Here is a 26,353-nt window from a genome sequence, read left to right on the forward strand (position 1 = left end):
AGGACAGCTGAGTGTCATTTATTTTTACCTCACTATGGCGTTTGATGTCGTATGCCACAAAATACTCCTTCAAAAGTTGACCCAACTTGATCTGTACCACTGTCACAGCGCTGATAAGAAGCTATCTACGCGGCCGGTACTGCTACGTTAGCGTATATGGTCAGTCGTCAGAACTTCATGCGGTTACAAGTGGAGTTCTTCAAGATTCTACCGTGGGCCCTCTTCTTTTCTCGCTGTTTATTAACAACGTTTTGCCAGTCATTCAAAACTCTTCAATTTTCTTATATGCTGATGACGTGAAACTTTTCAAAGCAGTAAAAAATAGCGATTGCGCCGCTCTACAGAAGGACATTGCAAAGTTTGCGCCATCGTGCACTGAAAGCCAGCTGGTCATAAATGCATCAAAAACTAAAGTTGTAAGCATCGCGCGGTGACTAACAGGACTTTATTTCTCTATAACGTTAAACACGTTCACCTGCCAAGAGCTCAGGGAGCGGAGGATCTTGGAGTATACTTCGATAGCTCTCCGAGTTTCTCGCCCCACTGCTCAAGAGACAAGGCAGCGCGCACTTCGAACGCTCGGCACAGTATGTCGGGTGACGAGAGACTTCAAACAACCTGGTTCCTTTGTAACTTTATATAACAGCGTATACCTTCTAGTTCTTGAGTACGCCCCCGTCCTTTGGGGCGGCACTTGTAGGTCAAATTGTGAACTTAACCAAGAGTGGGTGGGGAGGGGTTCCTCAGGACTCAATAAAGTTATTTCCTCCTCCTCGAAAATATGCAAGGAAAGTTCACATCTATACTTAATCATCGATTCTCTCAGAAGCCTTCCATCTCCATGCAGCTAATACAGACACTCACGCTACCTACTCTGGCCTGTAGACGCAACAAGTCGGATGTTCTTTTTCTCCACAAATTAATACATATGTAAAGGGGGGTTTATTCGGCTCGTAGAGTAGCAGCGATAAACTCAGCATCAGCAGGTAGGGCGCAGCCAGCGAACGAACTGGGTACGTGCCACGCGATGGCAACGGGGCTTTTCAGCCTGCCGATCTTCTTCGTCACAATCACCCCCGGAATTGAAGCGTAGCCATCCTGGCGATCTAGAAAGAGGTGGGCGGATCGTAATACTGCTTCAGCCGGTCAATGTGCACAGTCTCTCGCCCCCGACGACGCAGATCGGAAGATGGCGATACGGGTTCGACCACGTAGTTCACTGGTGATGTTTGTGCGACCACGCGGTAGGGCCCGTGGTACTTCGGGAGGAGCTTGGACGAAACGCCAGGAGCAGCAACAGGCGGGACACAAAGCCACACGAGTGAGTCGACGGGGAAGGGGTGAGGGGGAGGATTGAGGTCATGGCGTTCTTTTTGGCGGCACTGTTGAGCAGACGTCAAAGAACGGGCCAGTTGGCGGCATTTCTCGGCGTGCTGAGCAGCCGTAGAAACAGGTGAGCATTCAGCAGGGTCCAGCCGGTACGGCAGAACCGTATCAATGGTGCTGGAGGGATGGCGGCCGTAAAGCAGAAAGAATGGTGAGAAACCGGTAGTGGCTTGAGAGGCAGTGTTATATGCGTAAGTGACGAACGGAAGTACAAGGTCCCAGTTGGAGTGGTCAGATGCAACATACATTGATAGCATGTCACCAAGAGTTCTGTTGAATCGTTCTGTTAAGCCATTGGTCTTTGGATGATAAGCAGTAGTAGTGCGGTGAATAATTTGGCATTCAGATAGGAGTGACTGCAGGACATCTGAGAGGAATACGCGGCCCCGATCGCTCAACAGTTCACGAGGTGCGCCATGGCGGAGAACGAAGTGGTTTAGAATGAACGTGGCGATGTTTTTTGCTGATGCGGCAGGCAAGGCGGCGGTTTCAGCATACCGTGTCAAATGAACTACGGCGACAACAATCCATCGGTTGCCAGCGCCAGTAGATGGAAGAGGCCCATATATATCAATGCCGACACGGTCAAACGGCTGAGCTGGGCAGGGAAGTGGTTGGAGAGGTGCGGTGGAGAGATGCGGGACACATTTGCGTCGCTGGCAGGCAATGCAGGAGCGTACGTATTTGTGGACGAAGGTGTACATCCCTCGCCAATAATATTGTAGGCGAAGCCGTAAGTTTTTGACACTCCGCCGTGACCACACTGCGGGTCAGAATGAAAAGCGGAGCAGAACTCTTGTCGTAGGTGGCGAGGCACGACTAAGAGCCATTTTCGGCCGTCATTGTGGTAGTTGCGGCGGTATAAAAGTCCGTCCCGGATTGTGAAATGCTGTGCCTGTCGGCGTAGCGCTCGAGGTGCCGACGTTGCCGGAGGATTTTACAAAAAGTCGAACATCGTGACGATCCATGGATCTTTTCGTTGCTCCGATGCCATGTCCAGGATGTCAAGTGGTGAGATGTCATGTCTGTCGGTAGAAGTGCTGCTGTCTGAAGTAACTGGGGAGCGCGAGAGGGCGTCGGCGTCGGCGTGTTTGCGTCCAGAGCGATAGACGACACGGATATCATATTCCTGGATTCGGAGGGCCCACCGAGCGAGGCGGCCTGACGGGTCTTTTAGGTTGGACAACCAGCAAAGAGCGTGATGATCCGTCACCACGTCAAAGCGTCGACCATAGAGATATGGACGAAATTTTTGAAGAGCCCGTACGATAGCCAGGCACTCTTTTTCTGTTACTGAGTAATTGGCCTCAGGTTTTGTGAGGGCACGACTGGCATAGGCGACTACGTATTCGGCATTAGTCTTCTTGCGTTGTGCGAGCACGGCACCAAGGCCGACACCACTGGCGTCAGTGTGAAGTTCTGTAGGTGCGCTGGGATCAAAATGGCGCAAGATTGGCGGAGACGTGAGTAGATGACGAAGAGTCGCAAAGGCATCATCAGAGGCTTCCGACCAAGCAGAAAGTTCATTGTCGCCTTGGAGAAGTTGGTTTAGTGGTGCGATCACAGTAGCGAAATTGCGAACGAAACGTCGAAAATAAGAGCATAGGCCAATGAAGCTGCGTAGTGCTTTCAAGTTAGTGGGCTTTGAAAATTCGGATACGGCGCGAAGTTTAGCAGGATCAGGAAGAATGCCTTCTTTGGAGACAACGTGGCCTAATATAGTCAGTTTTCGAGCTGCAAATCGGCACTTTTTTAAGTCAAGCTGGAGACCAGCATTCCGGAGACAGGTCAAAACTTGATGTAAACGCCGAAGATGGGTCGGGAAATCAGGAGAAAAGACGACAACGTCGTCGAGGTAGCAGAGGCAAGTATGCCACTTCAGGCCGCGTAGGATGCCGTCCATCATGCGTTCGAAGGTGGCGGGCGCATTGCACAGACCGAACGGCATTACAGTGAATTCATACCAGCCGTCTGGTGTTACAAACGCGGTTTTCGAACAGTCAGCGTCAGCCATGGGAACCTGCCAGTAGCCAGAGCGGAGATCTAAGGAGGAAAAAAACTCCGCTCCTTGCAAACAGTCAAGGGCGTCGTCAATACGTGGCAACGGGTATACATCCTTTCGGGTAATCTTGTTAAGCCTTCGATAATCGACGCAAAATCGTATGGTGCCGTCTTTCTTTTTAACTAGGACGACTGGTGATGCCCAAGGACTACTAGAAGGCTGGATGACACCGCGATTGAGCATATCGTTGACCTGGTCATTGATAACGCGTCTTTCAGTCGCCGATACTCGGTAGGGATGCTGTCGAATTGGTGCATGGCTCCCAGTGTCGATAGTGTGCGAAACAGTCGTTGTGCGGTCGAGTGATGTTGCTTGGCAGTCAAAAGACGAAGAGGAGCCTTGGAGCAAGCGAAGAAGTTCGTCGCGCTGCGTCGTCGTAAGGTCACTGGCAATAGCTGGCGTAAAAGAACGCGGCAGTGGCTGAGGAGGCGATGCCTCGAGAACAGCAAGATAAGTGGAGTCGTCCATCGTGTCAAATATTGAAGATGAGGTCAGTGGCTCTGCTCTGCCAAGGCTTTCACGGCGGCGTAAAGTAATTGGTTCAGCCGATGGGTTGGAGACGCACATGAGAGAGGCGCCAGCTTTGAACTCGAGGACGGCGAACGGCAGTGGTAGTGAACGGCGGCGAACTAAGAGTTCGGACAGAGCGAAGAGTACTGTGCCGTCATCTACAGATTCGCAAGAGATACTGACAAGAGTGGAAGACCAGGCAGGTATAACGGTGTCGTCTGAAACAGCGATTTTGCGACAATGGTCCTTATGGTCAGTGGTAATATCGGTCGAAAACTGAAACAGCTCGATTTCAGCGCGGGCGCAGTCAATGATCGCATGATGTGTGGAGAGAAAGTCCCAACCTAATATGACGTCGTGTGAACATGATGGCAACACGATGAATTCTATGATATAGAGGACATCCTGAATTACGACACGAGCAGTGCAGGCGCCGGATGGCTCGACGTGCTGCGCGTTGGCAGTTCGATGAGACAATCCAGAAAGCGGCGTCGTCACTTTTCCGATCTTGCGGCAAATACGGGCATCTATCGCTGAAAGTGCAGCGCTGGTGTCGACAAGTGCTAGCGTCAATGTTCCTTCGATTGCGACTTCAATAACATTCTTCGGGGAAGTGTGAGGCCTTATACATTTCGCTGGCTCCGCAGTTCTCGCCTCCTGAACTGCGATATTTAGTTTTCCTGGCGCAAAGGGCTCCGCCGCCGGTGCATGGGGGAAAGCGAGCGGCGGCGAGGAGAAGGTGAACGGCGAACGGCGGAGAATGCGGTGTCGACGGCAGAAGGAGATTCAAAGGCGTCCGAATAGTTGCGGCGTTGTTGGAAACGAGGCGCATACGGACGCACATTGTTCGGGACGTTCGGTGTAAGCAGGCGACAGTGACGTGCCACGTGTCCAGCACGGCCACAATAAAAACAAATCGGACGGTTGTCTTCCGTGCGCCAATGGTCTTGAGGGCGTGCATAGTTCACCAGTGGACGGACTGGAGGGGATACGGGTGGGCGCAAAGGTGGGCGAAGGGGGCCGTAGGTCTGTGGCGCAGGCCTCATCGCGACTTCGGCGTACGTCAGGGGAGCGGCCGTCGGAGCCTGCTGAACAGAAGGCGAAATGTGGTCGGCTACCTGCTCCTTGATGACAGATTGGAGAGCGGGCGCCAACGGAGTACTCGGCTGGCCGTGTGCAAGTGAAATCAAGGAAAGCTGACGAGCCACCTCTTCACGGACGAACTCCTTGATCTGTAGCAGCAGCGAATTGTTATCCGGGGCAGCAACCAAGCTCGACATTGAAGTGGCCTGAGGATTGGCGGGTGGCTACGCGTTGTTTGCGCAGTTCGTCAAAGCTTTGACACAGACTGACGAGTTCAGAGACTGTCGAGGGAGTTTTCGCCAACAGCATGTGGAAGGCGTCGTCTTCAATGCCTTTTAAGATATGGCGGATCTTCTCGGCATCAGGCATTGCGACGTCAACGCGATTGCAGAGGTCGACAACATCTTCTATATAGCTCGTAAATGTCTCCCCGCACTGTTGCGCACGGCTACGCAAACGTTGCTCGGCACGAAGCTTGCGAACCGCGGGGCGCCCAAATACCTCTGTCACGTTAGTCTTGAAGGCCGTCCACGTCGTCAGATCACGTTCGTGGTTGCGGTGCCACACGCTGGCGACACCGCTCAAATAAAACGACACGTAATTAAGTTTTTTGGTGTCGTCCCAGTGGTTGTGGATGCTCACCCGGTCGTAGTCAGTGAGCCAGTCTTCGACGTCATGGTCTTCGGTACCACTGAAGATGGGTTGGTCGCGTTGCCGCAACGGGCCGGGGCAGACCACGGTAGTCACTGGGGCAGCGGGTTGTGGTTGTGGTGGTCCTTCTTCCGGCATTATGAAGACGGGCTGAAGTGTCCAATTACTAAGTTCCAGAATTCTGGTTGTACCCAGCACCTCCACCAATTGTAAAGGGGGGTTTATTCGGCTCGTAGAGCAGCAGCGATAAACTCAGCACCAGCAGGTAGGGCGCAGCCAGCGAACGAACTGGGTACGTGCCACACGATGGCAACGGGGCTTTTCAGCTTGCCGATCTTCTTCGTCACACATGGAAAAATCTGCTGCTCGAACTTGCTTTCTAGTGTACGCGTTTACAGTCCGTAGAAAGGCACAAGGAAACAGCGCGCCTTTCAGCGTTCACATTTTTGTGACCCTCTATCTAGAGTGCAGGCGACACACCATGCCCATTCAGAGAGCCTGAATGTCCTCGTGCCTAACTTTAATATTTTTCTGAAACGCGTAGCTGAGGAACTTAAATAACTGAACAAAAGCTCTAATATCTGCTGTGTGTTCCGTCATTTTGAAATCCTTTTTCTGCTTCTTCCCTTTTGTTTTCTATTCTCTTCGTGTACACATTTTATGCTCTCTTAAAATCTACATTCGCGAAATTATTATGTATTTTAGTGCGCGCGCGTGTATATGTGTGTGTGGTCGTGCACTGTTTTTCTCGTGCAATGTTCTGCCGAGTGGGCCAGGACCAAAACCATCGACGTTGTTCTTCGGCAACTTATTAAACACCTTTGATTATTATTATTATTATTATTATTATTATCATCATTATTATTATCATTATTTCTTTTTTTCCAGGCGAATCAGTCGAGGTCGCAGATAAATTCAATCATTTGTTCGCACTGGCTTCCGAGAACGCATGTTCATGTCAGACCGTCCAATACACGCTTAAGAATCCCTTTCAGCGTCCGCATTTCTACCTAGAATTTCAGAAAGTGAACTTCGTGAAATAATTTTCCGCTTTAAGCGCAGTAAGCCTCCTGGAATCGACGGTTTATCAGCGGATATGCTACAAAGGAACTTTGCAGCCTTATCCGATATACTACTCTTCATGTTGAACAATTTTCTTGATACCGCGCTTATCCCAAAAGAGCTTAAGACCCGCAATCGTTAAACCGCTTTTTAAAGGAGGGAAAAAGAGATGACATGAAAAACTATCGGCCTATTTCTATACTACCGATACTTTCTCACACTATTGAAAAATTTCTCTTAAAATCCATGACATCTTTTGTTGAAAAATTTTCGATTTTGTCGACTCGTCAGTTTGGTTTTGTTACCGGTCGTGGCACCGTAGCCCTTCTGAAGGAGTTCTCGGATGAACGGTTCTCAGCTTTTGATCGAAATCTGTTTAGCGTTGCTTTATTTTTGGACATATCCAACGCTTTCAATACAGTTCATCACGGGATTCTATTAAAAATTATATTGCAGTGGTTTTAGGGGTCCATTTTACGATGTCCTCAAGAACAATTTCGCAGAACGGTCACAAGTGGTTCTCTTGGATAAAACGATAAATGCAAGTAGTGAACTTCCACTGAAAGCCGGAGTTCCTCAAGGTTCCATTTTATCACCTCTACTTTTCAATATATTCATTAATGATTCATCTCGGGTTGTTTCAAAATGTTCGATATTTCAATACGCTGACGACACTGTATTGCTGTCAAAACACCTTTCGTACAACATGGCCATCTCGAATCTTCAGAATAATGTGGACAAGACAATGACTTGGTTCGCTGATAACTGTCTAAAGTTTAACGCCTTAAAAACCCAACTCGTTTGCTTCAGATCCCATCTAAAGCTAACCGTAATCGATGCACCGATTTTCCTGCACAGTCGGAACTGTCATCCCTGTCGATGCGTGCCGGTTAACTACGTAACCTCGGTAAAATACCTGGGAGTATTTTTCGACAGTGATATGTCGTGGCATAGTCAACTATCGCATACTTGCGATGAGCTTAGGAGCGCTGCGTTGTTATTCTTTCACATTAAATCTATCGTTCCACTTCAAGTAAAAAAAAGACTATTGCGCATGCCTTGGTCTACAGCACTCTTCGATATGGGATTACTGTTTTTGCTTTCTGCCCCACCCGATGGCAAAACCGTGTTGATTCTTTGTTAAAAAACATACGAAAAAACATACCCTACAACACTCCATCAATCACAAATAATAACATCTTCTCAGCGCTTGGCCTTCCATGCTTCGGGACTCTGTTTACGCAAACTGTGGTGCTAAGGCATTTTTGGTTTAGTGATATTAAAATATGTTACACAGCCCCCCGAAGCCTTCGTAGTACTGTTCGCTTTATAGTTCCGCGATCCTCAACAAGATATGGTGAAGCTAGGCGTTGTGTTTATGTGCCGAAAATTCTGAACGATTTGCCAAATGAGGCATTCTCCATAACATCAAAAAAGGCATTGAAAAACATGATTTATTCACTGTAACATGGTTGCTTGAACATTTGTGACAAATGCTGTTCATCATTTCAAAAATATGTACATCTTGCCGTCTTGGTGTCGATTATTGATTCTTGCTATATGTTTTGCTTCTTGTTCGTGTTATGCTTCCCAACTGTTAGTCCTCCTGCATTGTCTTGCCGGATGTCTATGGTAAAGTAAATATTGCACGCTCGTCCGCTGATTTGCCGGGCCAAGTACCTCAAGCCACTTGTGGCTTTGACAGGCCCGTTTCTTGTGTTCTGTATTCCTTCGTGCAATAAAGATTATTATTATTATTATTATTATTATTATTATTATTATTATTATTATTATTATTATTATTATTAGTAGTAGTAGTAGTAGTAGTAGTAGTAGTACTGACCCTTGCAAGATTTAACACCCGAACCCTCTCGAGGGAAGCTAGCCTAGCAGGACTCTTTGAGGCCCAATTAGGCATTGTTTGGGATATCATTGGCCATGGTGAGGTTAGAAGAAATGGTGAGGCTTATAGAGTGCTGACAAATGGCCACGTCCTCTGCTATAGAAAACTTTCAGATGATAAGCAGTTAGGAGTAAGATTCCTAATCCATAAAGACATAGCGGGCAACAATGACGAATTCCACAGCATTAATGAGAGGGTAGCAGTAGTAATAAAGCTGAATAGGAGATATAGAATAAAGGTAGTACAAACCTACGCTTCAACCTCTAGTCACGATGAGAAAGAAATAGAACAGTTTTATGATGTTCAATTTGTGATGCGAAAAGTGCAAACTCAGTACTTAACACTGTCGCGCAGAACGACAATGGAACAGGACTTGAGCGAGAAAACAACACACGACACCTGAGCGCATGTCCAACGGAGCGTATGTCCGACAGACCTCATTTCCTGCGAAAGTTTCCTGGAAAACTCAGTATACTGCGGTCATGGGCGACTTCAATGCAAAAGTGGGGAAAAAGCAGGCTGGTGAACAAGCAATTGGAAACCGCGGCGTGGATTCTAGGAACACTCGAGGAGAGATGTTGGTAGAAGTCGCGGAAAGGAATACGCTGCGAATAATGAACACCTTCTTCAGGAAATGTTGGAACAAAAAGTGGACCTGGAAAAGCCCTAATGGTGAAATTAGAAATGAAATTGATTTCATACTTTCTGCCTATCCCAGCATTGCGAACGATGTAGAAGTGTTAGGTAGAGTAAAGTACAGTGATCATAGGTTAATGAGGGCTAGGATTCATCTGAATTTGAAGAGAGAAAGAGCGAAATTGGTCAAGAAGAAACAGGCTAACCTAGACGCAGCAAGGGTAAAGGCAGACCAATTCAGGTTGGCACTTGCAAACAAATATGCAGCCTTAGAACAGAGAGATGCAGATGACATAGAGGCAATGAATGAAACCGTAACTAGGCTGGTTTCAAAAGCAGAAATTGAAGTGGGAGGTAAGGCACCAAGGGAACCAGATGTAAGCTCTCCCAAGCAACAAAGGACCTAATAAAAAGACGACAAAGAATGAAAGTGTCCAACTCATAAGATCAGATAAAATTCGCGGAACTGTCAAAACTAATCAACAAGGACAAAATAAGGGATATTCGAAATTATAACGTGAGAAAGACTGAGGAAGCTGTAAGAAATTGACACAGCTTGAAAACAGTGAGACAGAATTTAGGCATCGGACAAACCAATATGTATGCACTGAAAGATAGGCAGGGTAATATCATCAGCAATGTCGAAGATATAGTAAAATCAGCGGAAGAATTCTATACTGACCTGTACAGTACCCAGAGCAGCCACGATACCTCCATTCAAAGTAGTAATGAACAGGTTACAGAGGGTCCTTCTATAACTAGTGATGAAGTTAGAAGGGCCTTGCAAGACATGAAACGGGGAAAAGAGGCAGAGGAAGATGAAATAACAGTCGATATAATCAAAGATGAGGGAGACATAATGCTTGAAAACTAGCGGCCCTTTATACGAACTGTCTGTCGACATCAAGGGTCCCAGCGAACTGGAAGAATGCCAAAATTATGCTAATCCACAAAAAGGGAGACGTTAAAGAATTGAAAAATGATAGGACCATTAGGTTACACCCAGTATTATATAAAATATTCACCAAAATAATCTCCTATAGAATAAGGGCAACACTGGGTTTTAGTGAACCAATGGGAACATGCAGGTTTCAAGAAGGGATGCTCTACAATGGATTCCATCCATGTCATCAATCAGATAATCGAGAAATTCGCGGAGTACAATCAGCTTCTTTATATGGCTTTCATAGATTACGAAAACTCATTTGATTCAGTAGAGATACCAGCAGTCATAGAGGCATTACGTAATCAAGGAGTACAAGACGCTTACGTAAATATACCGGAAAGTATATATAGAGATTCCACAGCTACCTTAATTCTCCACAAGAAAAGTAGGAATATACCTGCAAGAAAGGGCTCAGACAAGGACACGCAATCTATCCAATGCTATTCGCTGCGTGCTTGGAAGACGTATTCAATCTATTAAACTGGGAAGGCTTAGGAGTAAGAATCAACGGCGAATATCTCGAAAACCTTTTATTTGCAGATGATATTGTCCAGTTCAGGAACACTGGGGACGAATAATTGAGGACCTCAACAGACAGAGAATAAGAGTGGGTTTGAAGATTAATATGCAGAAGACAAAGATATATATATACATATATATATATATATATATATATATATATATATATATATATATATATATATATATATAATATAAATGATCGATAGCTGGGCAAGCGAACAAGAGTTCAGGATTGCCAGTCAGCCTCCAGAGTCTGTGAAGGAGTACTTACCTAAGTAAATTAATCACAGGGGACCCTGACCATGAGAAGGAAACTTGGAGAAGAATAAAATGGGTTGGAGCGCATTCGGCAGATATTGTCATCTCCTGACTGGAAGCTTACCATTATCATTAAAAAGAAAGGCGTACAATCATTGCATTCTACCGGGGCTGACATATGGGGCAACAACTTGGAGACTGAAAAAAAGCTCGTAAACAAGTTTAGGACCGCGCAAGGAGCGATGGAACGAAGAAAGCTAGGCGTAACGTTACGAGACAGGAAGAGAGCGGTGTGGATCAGAGAGCAAAAAATGATAGCCGATATTCTAATTGACATTAAGAGAAATAAATGGAGCTGGGCAGGTCATGTAATGCGCAGGTTCGATAACCGGTTGACCATTAGGGTTTCAGAATGGGTGCCAAGAGAATGGAAGCGCAGTCAAGGGTTACAATGTGGGCTTGTTGGTAATGCGTCTTGAATAGGTGTACGGTGACACACAATGACACACAGAGACATACACAGCGCTAACTTACGTTTAAGTTAGCGCTGTGTATGTCCATGTGTGTTTTCTTTTGCTGTCTTTTAATGGCGCTACCGTACGCCTATTCAAGACGCAGTCGAGTACGGGAGAAGCCTAGGTGGGGTGATGAAATTAAGAAATTCGCACGCGCTAGCTGGAATTGGTTGGCGCAGAACAGGGGCAATTGGAGATCGCAGGGAGAGGCCTTCGTCCTGCAGTGGACATAAAATTGGCTGCTGCTATTGAGTAGTAGTAGTAGTAGTAGTAGTAGTAGTAGTAGTAGTAGTAGTAGTAGTAGTAGTAGTAGTAGTAGTATGGATGAATGGAATAACTTTAATGAAAGGTTCTGCGAGCTACGGGACGCAAGGTCCCATAGGGCGGGCTACTCCCACGTTAGTAGTAGTAGTAGCAGTTTAAACTACTAGCGGCAAAATGTATGATGATGACTCATGTTTAAATCGAAGTAATTAAGTACCTATGTACTTCACCCATGCAGGCACGACGGCAAGCCGTGAGGCAACCAAGGCCAGGTTTCCGGCTGGTTCGTGCCCGCGTGAGGTCCACAACCTCCACGACCACGGCGAGCCCCGACGACTACTACTACTACGAGGTGCCCGAGGATAGCCACACGCAAGCACCGACTCGACCGCCCTTCAGGGGTCGCGGACGCGTGGTCGGTCGGTTCAGGGGTCGCGGCCAGCAGAGGCCGGCGCCGAATCCCATACCACCGCCACCGTCCTACGAGGAGGAGCTGGAACACTACGGGTACAGCTTCGGTGAGGCTTGCGCGAGCTGTTTTTTTATTGTTATCAGCAAGGGTGCAATTATTTAAGTGCAGGTGAAGCAACGAAATGTAGCCCCCTTACAGCGATGGCGTCTATTCATTCCAAAGCAATGCTAAAAGTAAACAACGCTAGATTGGAAAGAAGGTCACATGTTGGGCGTGGAAAGTGTTAAGAGAGCTGAAAGGGGTACAACGACGTTCAGACGAGGTCTGAAATATACACAGTCGTCGCGGTGGATCAGTGGCTATGACATTGCGCTGCTCACCTTGTACAAAGTCCTGGTCGCGATGCCTGTGGCAGCGGCCGCATTCCGAAAGAGGCGGAATGCAAACACGTTTGTGTACCGTCCGGATTGCATGGTAAGGAATCATTGGTGGTGTAAGTTCATTCTGAGGCCCCCACTACGACATGCCCCGTAATGACGTCGGGGTCCTGGCATGTAAAACATCAGAATTTCATTTCATTTCCATTCTGAGATAGCCTATACAGACGCGTGAAAGGAGAATTCGACCGCAGTTCATTTGTTCAGTTCAAACCGCCGCAATGTCATGTCTTCGACGTGGCCCAACGCTGTTCAACTATTTAACTACACAGGGCCGAAAGCGCAGTACAGACCTGCAGACGGTATCTGCAATAGTAAACTACTACGTTTTTCGTACAGCGGGCTAGTTTTTTTTAGTAGCGTTGTTTCGTCCCGTAATCACGTTCCTCCTTTACACGTGCGTTCTTGTGATGTACAGTGAATAATAGTTTCATGTGACGAAATAGAACGATTCAAGTACAGAATTAGCTTTTTTCGCTGAGGGAAGCCACAAGGGTAGATGATGCAGCGGTCACTTTATATTATTAGTTTTTCTAATGAGTGAAACCGCTGTAATCACACGCGCGGCCTGTCCTGAGCACCCGGCAAGAACGGTATAACCACGGAAAACGAGGTGGAAAGTCGCACATTTCGCTATATATCGCAGTTTGAGTAAAGGCTAAACCCCATGTGCGCGATTTTGTGCGCGACAGCGACGAGCGACGGCTTCGAGCGACGGATCGGGCCGTCGCGTGAACAGATCGCTTGGTCTTGTCGCGCGATAACTCGGTTCTGCAAATCTAGAATTCGTCGCTCGTCGCCCGGAAGTGCTATGAGCGACTAGCCAATAGCGCAAAGCCGGAACTGGATGTACATAACTCCGATACTTCCGATTGTCGCACGGAACGAGCAAACGATTGAATTTTTATACGTGCAAGGATAAGAACCTACTGCAAGACTTTCAGAAATATTTTATCCTGCTTTTTACAGTAAAATACATCAACTTAAGTTAATAAAGCACGCGTCATGCTAGTTTCGGCGCCTATATTGCTGCCCTCATACCGGCAACACTGGGGAGACGTCGCTCGAAGTCGTCGCTCGCATGGGGTGCAACTTGTAGGCGACGAGCGAATGCGACAGCCATCTCCATCGCGTCGCTTGTCGCTGTCGCGTGCAAGATCGCTTGCATGGGGTTTATACTTAAGAAGGCTAGTGTTATAACTGATTTCTCATGCTTCCAGAGTCTCACAGTCACGCACCTACCTATTTTTTTCTTCTGAACAGTAAGTAGAATAGTGAGTAGTGAAGCTTGCCGCGAGCTCCAGAGGTGATTTTGCAGGAACAGTGTATGTGCGTGAAGTGCGCAGTTCAGCAATTCCTGCGGCGCCCGGTGGGCATCGCTGGACACCAGTATGTAGAAGCACGAGACGCGATTTAGCTATTATTAGATCTTCACTCTGCTGCTTTCACTCGAAAGGTGCGCATTTCAAGAAAATGAGGCAACTTCTTTGTGGGCATTGGCCTTCAATCTTCGTCAATAGATACGGCGCTGACGCCAACGTGGCTGAAAATTTCAGCCACTTGTTACGTCTTCCACCCTAATTTCGTAGGTCCATGTTTACACGTCTTTCACGTCTTCGCGGTGGCTCCGCAGCTGCAGCGTTGTGCTGCTGAAAACGCAGGTCGCAGGTTCGATCCCCGGCATCAGTGGCCGCATTCCTTGGGCGGTGGAATGCGAATGCTCCTGCGTACTGATATTTAGGTGCACTTTAGACAAGGTTGTGTGGCGGAAATTAATTTGGAGTCTCGCACCATGGCTTCGTTCACACCTCGTGTGTGACTTTGGGGCGTTAAAACCAATAACCTTATTTTTAACCACTAATTACCAATGTTACATGCCCTTGTGCACTTACCTTAGCTCTCGTCCTTTCCTCTTAGCCATGGTGAATGATTTCTGTCTTAAGTAAAAAAAAAAAAATAGCCACAAGGAGCAGCCATTTCTGTCGCACAGGACGCTCATTTCGGCTTCGCGATTCACGATCATGTATGGTCGTAAATGAATTCGCCGACAACCCGGAACTTTCGGCCCGTGTACACAGTGCGGGCATGCCTTGCCACACGTTCACCTCCGATCGCCTCATTAAGTCGGACCTGCTCCGCGTGTCGCATCAATTGTCAGACGGAGCGGATGCTCGCTTATTGGGACACGGTGGTCCATAAGTATGTGCCACGCCTAATGGTCGTAAGCGACAAGCTTCGGCTGGCGTGGTGCTTAGCGATCGTGGTCTCTGCTCACGAACGCTTTAGTTCTGCATTTATCGAATTGGCTACATGTTTCTTTTGCGGCAAGTCAATTTGATCCCCGTATTCCAAGATGTCTGTCCACTCAGCGTTCCACCTGGTTCCAAGAAAGTGAATGGCAGCGCCGTTCCTCGACAGAAGCGATCACTTAACTTCACTGACACTACGCGTCAATTCTTGAGAAGTGTGGATCCGTCTTCAGTCACTCGGTAGTAGGCTTACGCGGTGGAGTGGATGAGGCACTTCGAGTCGAGGATGGTTTGAGAATGCGGGGATCAGACCTTCATCACTAGGCGACCTCACGAGCAAGAGCAGCTATCAATCGACGACGGTGCTTAATACGCTTGTGATTTGCAATATATCTCTTTTGGAACTAACCTGCAATCGTCCGCGTGGGGACGCAGCGAACATTTTCGATGGCATGACTGACTTAGAGTTAGCCTGTGACTCAATGCATTCTCTTTTGACTAACTGCGCTCTCCTTTGTTTCCAAGCATGAAATACGCTTATTGCCGCTTACACAACGACTGTTTCAGCTCTCAACTGCGTGAAGACCGCCCGAGGACGCCGGATATATGATGCACCTAGTGTTGGTGGAGGCACCACTAGGCACGAAGGTGACGAAGTTAACAGGATTGTCTCACTGCAATAACGACACGATATCTCGCGCAGGCTTGCAGATTGGCTCACTGGCTGATTAACTCAAGCAACCCTACTCACCAAATGTAATATAAATGCATATATTTCTCCGGCTTCCTCCTCCCTGCTTCACACTTCATGCTGTGATCAGTATTATTTATACCCGTTAATGTACTCATCCCTTCATGCACCGTCCCCCTTCCTGACGGTGGCCTTAACCATAAATCAGGTACACCTAACTACCATGCGAAGAAGCAGATCGACTGCGGCCACGATGCTGACGCCTTCCTTACGTGTTACACATTTTACTTTCTAGCAGTGGGTGCCCAGCATCGTTATCAATATTTCTAGAATCAGCCCGTGTATGACCTTGATAGCTTATTGACACTGTCTTTTACCTTCGATATGACACAAGTTATATGGTAAAAAAAAGAAAATGTCTTTTTTTTCTCCGAGGCTTTTGTTTATAGCTCACGCATGAAAACCAAATAGCACCTAATTGGGTGCTTAGCGACTTCTCATAAAAGCTCTGCAATACAGTGTGACACGACCACAAGTCATTTGATGCATAACTCTGTTAGGAAGTCTCCTGGTATACTTCAAGGATATCTACGGTTGCCTGTGTGGGACATGCGCATGAGGCATATATGTAAGGAATGACCGAAGGGCACTTCCATATGGCGTATGTATTGATTGACTGATTGATTGTTTATTGGTTCATCACAATACATGTGATGGGAGGCGAAGGGAAAAGTCATTCAAGGGTGGCTTCAGGGAGTCCTTCGCTCCCATACAGGCAACGACAGCAGCAGAGGCACAAGCATTTTCTTCACGTTGTCGTAAAATTTGACAAAACCATCAAATTAAACACATCACAAGTTAATGTCCTACACAGAGCGTCATGCATTAGCGTATATCACTTCCCATCACCGTCATGCAACAGCACAACTCTTCGTTACAACGTACGCATGGTAATAGTGGCATTTAAGAATATATCAACATACAAATCAAAGACCGCTCTAGAGGCCAGTCTTAGGCTAGAAAGAACGCGTACAAGTCGGATAATTTTCTTCGCAAATATCGATTTTTCTTTTTTTATTATAGCCATTTAGTAAACGGAGGAGTTCGTTGTAAAGCATTTGCTGACCATATGGCCAGTGCGACACTACAGAACATTCCAAATTTCTGTTGCTCTTGTGTGACATGCTACTTTCCGATGGAGATTTACTAACAACATATATAGAGAGAGAGAGAAAGCGGTGACGTGCTACCTGCACTGTTGCCGCTGCTTAAATGAGAGATGCTTGCCTGACGGTACGGCGCGTCGCAATACGATTTTCTTCTTCATAACCAGCAAACAAAGCGCGGGAACTTCAATGTTCTGGCAGAGTACGGCCTGCAGTGTTGTTGGTTAAAGCACAACGAAGCTCTCGACACAGCGCCTGCAATGTACGCCTCGTACTGATTAGAAGGCGCGGAGAAAGATTAGAACGGAGCAATAAGTGGAAAGGCAGGTGAACTAGGCGCACGTCCGGCTTGCTATCCTGGACCGGGGGGAAGGGTGTATAAATGAAGGAAATGTGCAGAAAGAGCACTAATTTCGTGCCCACTTAAAAGTGCGCTGCGAGTCTCTAGAAACGGTCGCAAATACCTGTCCGCTTGAGGGACCGCAGTAGTGTTATCATGGCTTATTTTGCTTCAGCGATGCGCCACACCATGGTCCAAGGACCTTCGCTTCTTTAAAGGGTCCAAAGTTCAGACTGTTTTAACGCTTTGTTGTTGTCGTCGTTGACTTGGGCAAGTTGGGTGAGTTTTGGCAAGCTGCTGTAACTTCATAAAGAAAAAAAAAACACACACACGACTGGACAGGCGTTGGACTCGCAACTCCAAACTTTATTGTAGTTTGCGGCTTTGTCCGTTCTCGTTTGCACGCGTGCCCATTTGCTTTTAGTTCCTCAAGATGCAGCCGTTTTTTGATCTGGGATTCCTGTTACTTCAGTGAATGCAATCTTTTTTGTAGCCTTGCCACATTCTGGTTGCATGTTCCATCTTTACTTCTTTTAATGTTGCTGTTTATTAAACGATGAGACCCTGGAAAGACAGGCCACCGAAGGGATGGTTATTTCGATCATCAAAAGCGAGTAAGAAATGTTGGAAGAAAAAAAAATAACGGTAAGGAAAACTATTGCATTAACGACCCCTTTTAATAGGCGGCAGGGTTGGGGGAAAAGGTATCGCATAAAGAGTGGGCTACATCAATACGTTCTAGCAGAATTGATACGCACGTTAATTAATTTTTTCAATTCATGCAAATAAAGTACTCTGTCAATAAAATTCACTTCAATACAATGCAAACGTTTATTTCATAAGAACAACAGGGTCTGCATTCACACACACACACAAAAACTAACACTAGAATTCTTCGTAAGAGCCAATTCCAGTCAATCCTAGTGCTGGAATTATTACTGGTGAAAGCGTCCAGCCAATGGTGAAGCGCACATACGAACGAAAAGATTTGTCGATTCGGCTCCTGATGTTCTAGTATATATAGTGGTCAAGAGCAGTGGGCTTTGTACTTTCGACATGTTCTGTGTAATCGCAGCTGTCTCACGCGCTTCTCCACGCAGGGCCTCCTAAGCAGACGTCCTCGACGACGACAACGACGACGACGACGACTACGACAGCCGCGCCGACGGATCCTCCCAAAACACTCTCGCCCAACTACAGGCAGCGCGCGGACGGTCGCATCATCGACTTCTACGCCGACCCGAACTTCCCGCGCGAACTGAAGGGAGCCGACCTGACCGACTACCCGTTCTACGAGAACCTGCCCGAGGACATCAACTTCGACTGTAGCAAGTGGCACGACGGGTTTTACGCCAGCATACCGCACAAGTGTCAGGTGAGAACCGACGTTGCAGGTCGTGGTATGCCTGCTATACCGCATGGGACACCGACACCCGTTGGCTTGCTTAGCGAGGCACTATAGGGAACGTAAATGATATACAAGTGTTCTGGTTTTAGGTACTAACGGATGCAGAGAGAGAGAGAGAAATATCCTGATTTGGGTTGTCTAATTAAAAAAAAAAAAAAAGTTATACCTACGTATCACCTGCAGTTTGAAGAAGTATTGCGCAGTTTAATAAAACGCGTTGCTATAGACTGGCTGGTGCATGATTCATTACGAGAATTGTGGCGCAGTGCCTGTCCGTGTTGGTTCTGTCGTGTGCTGGTGTCTGGCGGCGCCAGAATTACGGTAAAACGTTATTGTGGGGTTAATCATCTTATTTTTGCCGTAGGTTAAACGCAGTATTCCTTTACAGAATACTCAAGGGTATCCGCAGTTTCATAAACGAGCAGAATGAGGCAAAGACATTTCGGTGAGTTAGTGGCGCGCCCCTTGAACCTTAACAAAGGTTGTGTTTCCTCCAGTTCTCATATGAAGGAGTGCGCTGACGCTTCTCATCAGAAAAAAAAAAAAAGAAACTTGGAAATGACTCAGTAAACCTTAAATGTTGATCGCGCACGCACGCACGCACAGAGAGAGAGAGAGAGAGAGAGAGAGAAAAAATATCCGTAAATATCCGTATACTGTGCCTTTTGCGCAATTTCTGTCCATCAGAATCGGCGTCGTGCGTGTGCATACGACTGTAATAGTCTGAAACTACCCACGCAAGTTTTCGACGTGTTGAAATTGCGAGAAAAGCTCAGATATTTCTGGACCTAAGCACGTAGCTTGCACATGAGGGATGGACTCTGTATTTAAGTAGGGAGCCTACGAGCAGCACCGTTAAGTGCGCGCTGGGTATTTACGCTGTGAAACCAGTGGAGCTGTTTATCAAAGAACGTACGCCGAAAATTACGAAAGATCTCAGGAACGCAAGACGCTTTTAGCGCTCTCAGAAGAGCCATTAAAGTATTTTCTCGCCACGGCAGCACGATCAATCTAGCTGTCAAAATATGCTTCTTCGTTGCACCATGCTCATATATATATATATTTATATATATATTTATATACATATGTACAGACCAGAAAATTTTTGGTTGCGCAGAAATTTTAAATATTGCCTGTGGCAGATATCTTAGTTCCAATTGATGTACTAGATTTCTCGAAGAGGCGGACATGATTTGCATAATAAATCGAAATGCATATTTGACTTGTTTAACTAAAACTATAATTCTGTGGTTTTACGTGCCAAAACCACGATATGATTAAGAGGCACACTTGAGTGGCGGACTCGGGCTTGGTTTTGACCACCAAGGATTCTTTAACGTTCGTCTAAATGTATTTACGCGAAGGTTCTTGCATTTCGCCGCATCGAAATGCGCCCGCGGTGGCCAGGATCGAACCCGCAACCTCGAGCGAAGAAACGCAACTCAATCGCCACTAAGCTACCGCGGCGGGTATAGTTGGCTTCACAAAACTATACAAATATGTCTTTAACTAATTATACTGCAGCACTTATTGCAAGTTTACGAATTGTAGCAGGTTAGTTTGCGAGGCATATCTACTAGGAATGAATTTTGAAGACGGGACTGGTTTAGAGATATGCTGCGTCAAGATTGCGGTAAAAATCATCGTTCTTTGACTGATATGCATTGAAGCGCCAAAATAACTGGGGCACAAATATATTTCGTCGCGCGCGTTGCAAATGAATATCTCAAAAGTAGTGTCATCGTCAAGATTTGTTCCAAGTGGACACGTCCTGCGATATCCCCTGATACGATTCATAGGTTGCAATATGTGCCATAATTAGTTAAAAGACATGATTGTAAGCATTGTTAGTAGATCGCGAATTGCGATTTCTCGTGAAAACTAATGTCCGCCTCTTCGAGTAATCTAGATCGAACACTGCAATTGTGCTATGTGCCGCAAGCGATACTTGAAAGTTGTGCATACTCTAAAAGAAACACCCCATATATCTGGACATTCAGATGGCGGCAATTGTTGAATGCCAAGGAGATGCCGGAATAAAACTGCGTAATTGTTGAGAAAATCGGAGAAAGTAAGATACTCAATCGGGTGAAGTAGCTGTGCCAAATATGTCAACCGCCGATGGAACTATTTGAAGCACAGGAAAATAAAGTGTCGCTATTTGAAAGCGAGAAGAACGACGGCCGCTAACTGGAACGACTGGCTTTCAAAGAACGTTCCTTTGAAATGATGTTGTTGTGAACGTGCTTCCGTGATCGTGAGAGAAAGGTTGGTTGAGGCACCCAAGGCTAGATTAAATTACTTCTAAGTGTACAGGAAAGTGAAGAGGCCAAACAACCGCTGTAGCTCAATCGGTTTGGTATGTGTGTATCGCGCATTCTACGAAGGTTGTGGGCTCGTATGCAACATGTGGCATGCAGTCATTTTCTCGCCATTCCTTGCCTTTCTTTTTGTTTTTGATGAATGTGAACCAAAATTATATATATCACATTGATGACATCCATGTGCTTTGTCCCATCGTTGGTGTCTGCGACTGCTGACTTTCCCGTTGCGATTCTGAAAGCTGTGGGATAACCAAGTTTAAGATGGTGAAGCAGATGCTTTCTAATACTTGGCGTATGTTTCACTGGCTCCATTTTCCCCTCAGAAAAAAAAAAAGAAAGCAGTAGGCAGCCAAGCTTATTACTGACCGCAGCTGTTAATAATTTCTCAGGGAGAGATACCAGCATTTATGCCTCATATATATAGAGGAATGTAATTTGCAGCACCACTTAGAAAACTGATGTGTTTATTATGCTGGAAAGCAAATATTTCTTTTGTTTTTAAAAACCGCACTACACCATAGCACACACATACTCTAATCAGCCCCCATGTAGACTCTCAACGGGACAGCTGTGCACGTACTTAGGAACGACCTGGTTATCTTTCGTTTGGTTATATTATTGTTAATCCTGTGAGATCATCAGGTTTCTTCATTTTCTCCTCGTTTTCGTTGCCTTATACGTTACTTTCCTTTACATTTATGTTTATTAATTTTTATTGCCCTTTTTTTTTGTCTGCGTATGACACTTCGACGACCCTTGATGCAAATTAAGTTTTTGTACACGAAAGACGAGCTCATTACCGGAAGTGTTTATATGTGGTCGAATAAGGACGCCGTGTTTGTTAACCAAGACGCTGCTGCTGGTCTTGAGCGAATCCGTGGGCCGGCGGGAAAAAAACAGACACCCACACTTCAGACATTACGCTTTTTGCTTTGTAGTTATTTTCGGAGCGGCGATGTTAACAGCAGCCGTGTTGATCGACGTGTCACATTAATTTTATAGCGCCACTTCCGCGTAGTTTCACTTGTACTCGCCAAGTGAAAGACTGTTTATAAATGTTTACTCGTTTGAGCATACTTTGGAGAAAGAGTAATGAAGCGCCTGCAAAAGGCTTTTCCTGGAATACAAGCGACTTCATATCGTGGAAGTGCGGGTATATTTAGAGCACGTAAATTAAAGCACTCAGATTATCTGCGCCATACATAAGGCCTTGGTAGTCTTCGTCAAGTGACGTTGCACTTATCCCATGCGTCGATACAGATTTATGAATGGGTAATATTTCTAGGAAATAAGTATTTTGGTTGGGGTTAAGAGCAAGTCGATCCCGTGTTTCAAACAGGCGTCGGGTAAGATATTATTTTAGAAGCTGTGAAAAATGAGGACAGAAAATTCTTTAGCCAAGGTTCTTAATGGTTAGCCTGTCACTCTTTCTGCCTTGTATAAAGGCAAGGCGTCTTTTCTTTCCTTGCTGACATTTTAGATGGGTACTTTTTCGCTGAAATCCTTGGTCATTTTTGTTGCCGCGTGCGTGCTGTGCACGATGCATGTGCATAAACTCGAGAAAATGACTGATCTGTCAGCTAAAACAAAACTGGAATGAGAAAATGTGGACTCGCAACCCAGTGAGTGCCTTATTCCTTGCAAAAAAACAAAATTAGAAAATCTGCACGTTGTAGAGCTGTCCAAATGCGACTATGTGTAGTAACCACGCTCGTGGTAAAAGTTTGTTGGAACCTGAGTTGCTGAGAGCTTTGCAACACGCTCGATCGCTTTGGCGTAATGGAAGTCCTCTGGCGGCATCGCTGAGTCCTTCTGGCAGAGTGTAACTTTTGATGCGCAGCGCAGCTTCCGACATTGCGTAATCATTTAGCTGAATTCTTACACCGCACATTATGCATCCCAGGCACTATACCCTTTTAATATGGCTCAACGCTGGTGTTCGGTGATACTAAATTTCGCAAGTGTATTTACCCTTCAACGACTTCCTTGTCAAAGCGATGGCGTATGATAATTACGCCACCTCTGGTGATGACGCAGGAATCTTGTGCTTGTGTTAATGAACAACCTCCACTTAAACGTTTGCGATGCAGCGCGACTTTTGTTGTGGTTTTTGTGTCTGAACAATGACTCATACCCATGATGGCGGATTGGCCATGAAGAAGGCAGTATTACAAGTATTTCTATTAAGATTGTCACCTACTATCACTTTGCCTATCATATCGTGGGTGAAATAAAAGGAAACTCGCTGGATGGTTACTAGTGTGGAACGCGAATGTTTAGGCGTTTGCTGTGGTGTGAGAGGAAAGAACACTATGTAGACGTGTTCAGGTCTGTCACCTTGATTTATTTTAATGTAGCTGTGACGGCCGCGCCATCGCTAAAGTGAGTATTTTCATGCGGAATGTCTTGGATCAAATTGCTGTTTTGAAAGACGAGGTCGACGCACGTTCCTCTATATGTGGTGGCGGATACCGGATGTATGATGAGTGGCAGCATCAAAGATTGCTAATATCGTTGAAGAAATTAGGATTGCTTGCTGGTATGTTTCAGTCTTCCACGAGAAGCATTGGACCAGACCTCTTCTACGGCAGCAATGCGTTGGTGAGGTAGGACACAACCTGGGAGAGAGTGCTTTGGAATTAAAGTAAGCTACTGCGACGGCGAGTTGATTGTCGAGTTCCATCTTCAGCAACGTTCGTAGAGGTGTCATCGAAGAAGTCTACGCGTTCTGCGTGTACGTTGTCTCGGCGGTAAACGGCAACACCAGCCGCACGATTCTCGTGTTGATGTCGGTATCCGCAGCGGTACATACGTTTCCTATCACGTGTAGCGGCGCTTCAGGGTCCATCCAGGTCTCCAAGAGGCAGAGAATGGAGCAGAGCCTGACAACGTAGTCGTGGCGAACGTCGGGTGCGTGTGGTGCCAAGGAGCGTACATTGATATCTTCGACAGAGAAAAAACACCAACGAGAGTATTGCCTGGTGAGGCAGAGGCAAGATAGAGGCAAGGCAGAGAGATTGTGCTTGAAGCACAACCGACAGCACATCGAGTAGTCGTAGCCGAAGGTGTTGTGCAGAATCTGTTTGGTGAATTCCTCGGTTGGCAGTCTCTGTCTTGATTGGTACATTTGCTTGCCGATTACGGTGCCTCGCGTCTACCTGAGGTGGCTCAAATCATAGGATCGTAGCGTCTAAGACGGTGTGCTTCTTTCTCTCTGGCGCGAACTGCAGTGTCGCCGCGTCTATGTCCCTTTGCTTCTGCTTGAGTGGCTTGAACCGACGAGTGACCTCACTTACGTCGCTATGTTGCTGCCTCCGCGACTCGCCAAGCAGAACTGTTGTGATAGACTAGGCGTTTCCACTCTTGATCTCGAGGTCGATGAATCGTTTGGATGCCCGAAGGTCCTGCTTCCTCCATGGCACTCGACCATACTGTGGGCGCAATCAGTTGGTTTGCCTTCATGAATGGCTCGCACCGAATATGAATGGCTCGCACCCAATATGATTTCCACTGCCCACGATGTACGGAAGGCAGTGTCATCTGGGTGTATTCACAGAAACCGGGACCTCGAATCAGGACTTTGCGTCACCGTGACCGAACTGTGCCCTCTCATTGGCGGAAGCGCACGCTTCCGCCAATGAGAGGGTCAGCGCCAGCGAGTGGCACCAACGGCGCGAAACTAAGCAATACGGACCACTTGCTCTCTCCACGCACGCCGTTCTGACCGCCGCCGCCGCGTCTCTTTCACCCCTCTTTCAGTTCTCTCTCCCATTTGTGCAGCGCGGTTGAGGTGTCCTCAACTGGGAGACAGTTACTGCGCTGCACTTTAGCCCAATTTTTCCTTCCCCAAACAAGAATCTCTATCTCTCTCTTGCTCTCGGCAGATGTCGCCATGGACACGAAAGTGAGAAAGGAGCTAAGAAAAGCTAAAGTTTAAAAAAAAGTAAAAAGGAAAACTGGCTGGCAACTGTTTCCTAAAGGAGACACAGAAACACCGCGCCTAGCCTCATGAAGAGGAGAAACAAAAATATGGGAAAACACTTCCTCTTCTTTGTAAGAAGAGAAAGTCACAGCAGAACGCACCGTATCCTGCAAGGACACGCATCCGAGTGCTGTAGACGAGAGTCGAGGTCCTCTTGGCTGAAAACAGTTAACAAACATCTTTTTTGGACCTTGTATGACTCGAATCTCGACCTCTTGGAAGCAAAAATATCATCGAGAGGAAAATTCCTGAAAGACCACGTTATTGGAAGTTGCTCAGCAGCATCAACAAGCAGCCGCAACAAACCATTTAAGGTACACGGGTTTGTATGTCCCGCACTGTGCTCGCAAAGCGCTCCTCACTTCTGAACCACAAGTGTTGACGCACGCATAGCCGTCGACGTGAAGCACATCCTCAAACCGCTTTAAGCAAACACTGCGGTTGTGGACGCACTCTCTGGCCTTTTAGCCTGCGAAGGCTTTCCTGTGACCAAGTACCTGTTTGCTGCGTAGACCCAGCATCGGTAACAGAGGCTGGTGTAGCAGCGTTTTCTCGTTCCCAAAAGGTCGAGCTACAACTCGACACGAGGCTCACAAAGCGCTCCCACAATTCTTCTCAGCGTTGGGACTGGACTCTGGTCTGAAGTGATAATACTCTGTGTGTGATGTGACGTGCTTTGCTGCGTCATCTTCCTCTTTCTTTTTTTTCTTCCTCCTCTTCAAGTCTGCCGGCGTGGTGGCCCTTTCCTGAGTCGATTGCTAGCGTGATTCTATTTCTCTGTATATTGACACTTGAGGATGCGCTTGTAAGCTTCCGCGATTAATATATAATAGTAATAGTAGCATAGCTTCATCATTCCGTACAGTGAATGGCCTGGGGTGCCACCGTTCTTCACCTCTAAGCTGTGTTGTCGTCTGTGCACCAGGCCGTGGTATCACTTCCGAGGAAATTTGTATTTCTTTGCCACATCTTTAGAAGTTATTTGTGGTTGAACACTTTCTTTAATGACATATTTCGGCAAAAATAATGATTTATCCGTTTGGTGCTGTCGTCATGCCTCCAACATTTGTTTGTATCTACATGTTAGCCAGAAAACGTCTCGTTAGCTACCCGACGGTGGGAAAGGAGAACAGGAGAATACAGAGAAGAGAGCTGTCTGCAGCACGTAAGCACCTCATTATTGAAAAAAAACATTTTTTTTTCGATGGCGTTTGCTTCTATCTGAGCTTATATCGCAACAGCCACCGGATTGTTTTTACAAAGAGGAACGACAAACTCTTTTTGGTATAGACGACATAATTTGAATAGTGCTGATGGTCGCTGAATTTAGCTATCCACAATGACGAATGAGGAAGCGAAGTGATGTGGTATGGCTGAGGGTTGGGGGGCAACTCAGTACCGCTGACACAGTATCGGTTTCGCTCAAGGCGGACACTCCTAAGTTCAATGGTCCGTGCGTCATCATTGGTGATTATCCCCAACCGTTTTTATCTGCCTGCTATAGGCGACCGTTGAAAGCCACACATGGTGGCCCAAATGACTTCCT

At 46.6% G+C, this 26,353-nt stretch overlaps 1 protein-coding gene across 1 annotated transcript in view; it reads left to right on the forward strand.

The window, feature by feature from the left end:
- LOC126530983 (uncharacterized) overlaps window positions 1-26,353 on the forward strand; it is a 107,828-nt gene that overhangs the window by 69,818 nt on the left and 11,657 nt on the right. Inside the window, exons 3-4 of the mRNA XM_050178328.3 lie at window positions 12,037-12,316; window positions 18,194-18,468. Coding sequence (XP_050034285.1) covers window positions 12,037-12,316; window positions 18,194-18,468 — 555 coding nt within the window. The remainder of the gene's footprint in view (window positions 1-12,036; window positions 12,317-18,193; window positions 18,469-26,353) is intronic.

Source organism: Dermacentor andersoni, chromosome 5 (genome assembly GCF_023375885.2).
Source record: "Dermacentor andersoni chromosome 5, qqDerAnde1_hic_scaffold, whole genome shotgun sequence".
NCBI lineage: Eukaryota > Metazoa > Arthropoda > Arachnida > Ixodida > Ixodidae > Dermacentor > Dermacentor andersoni.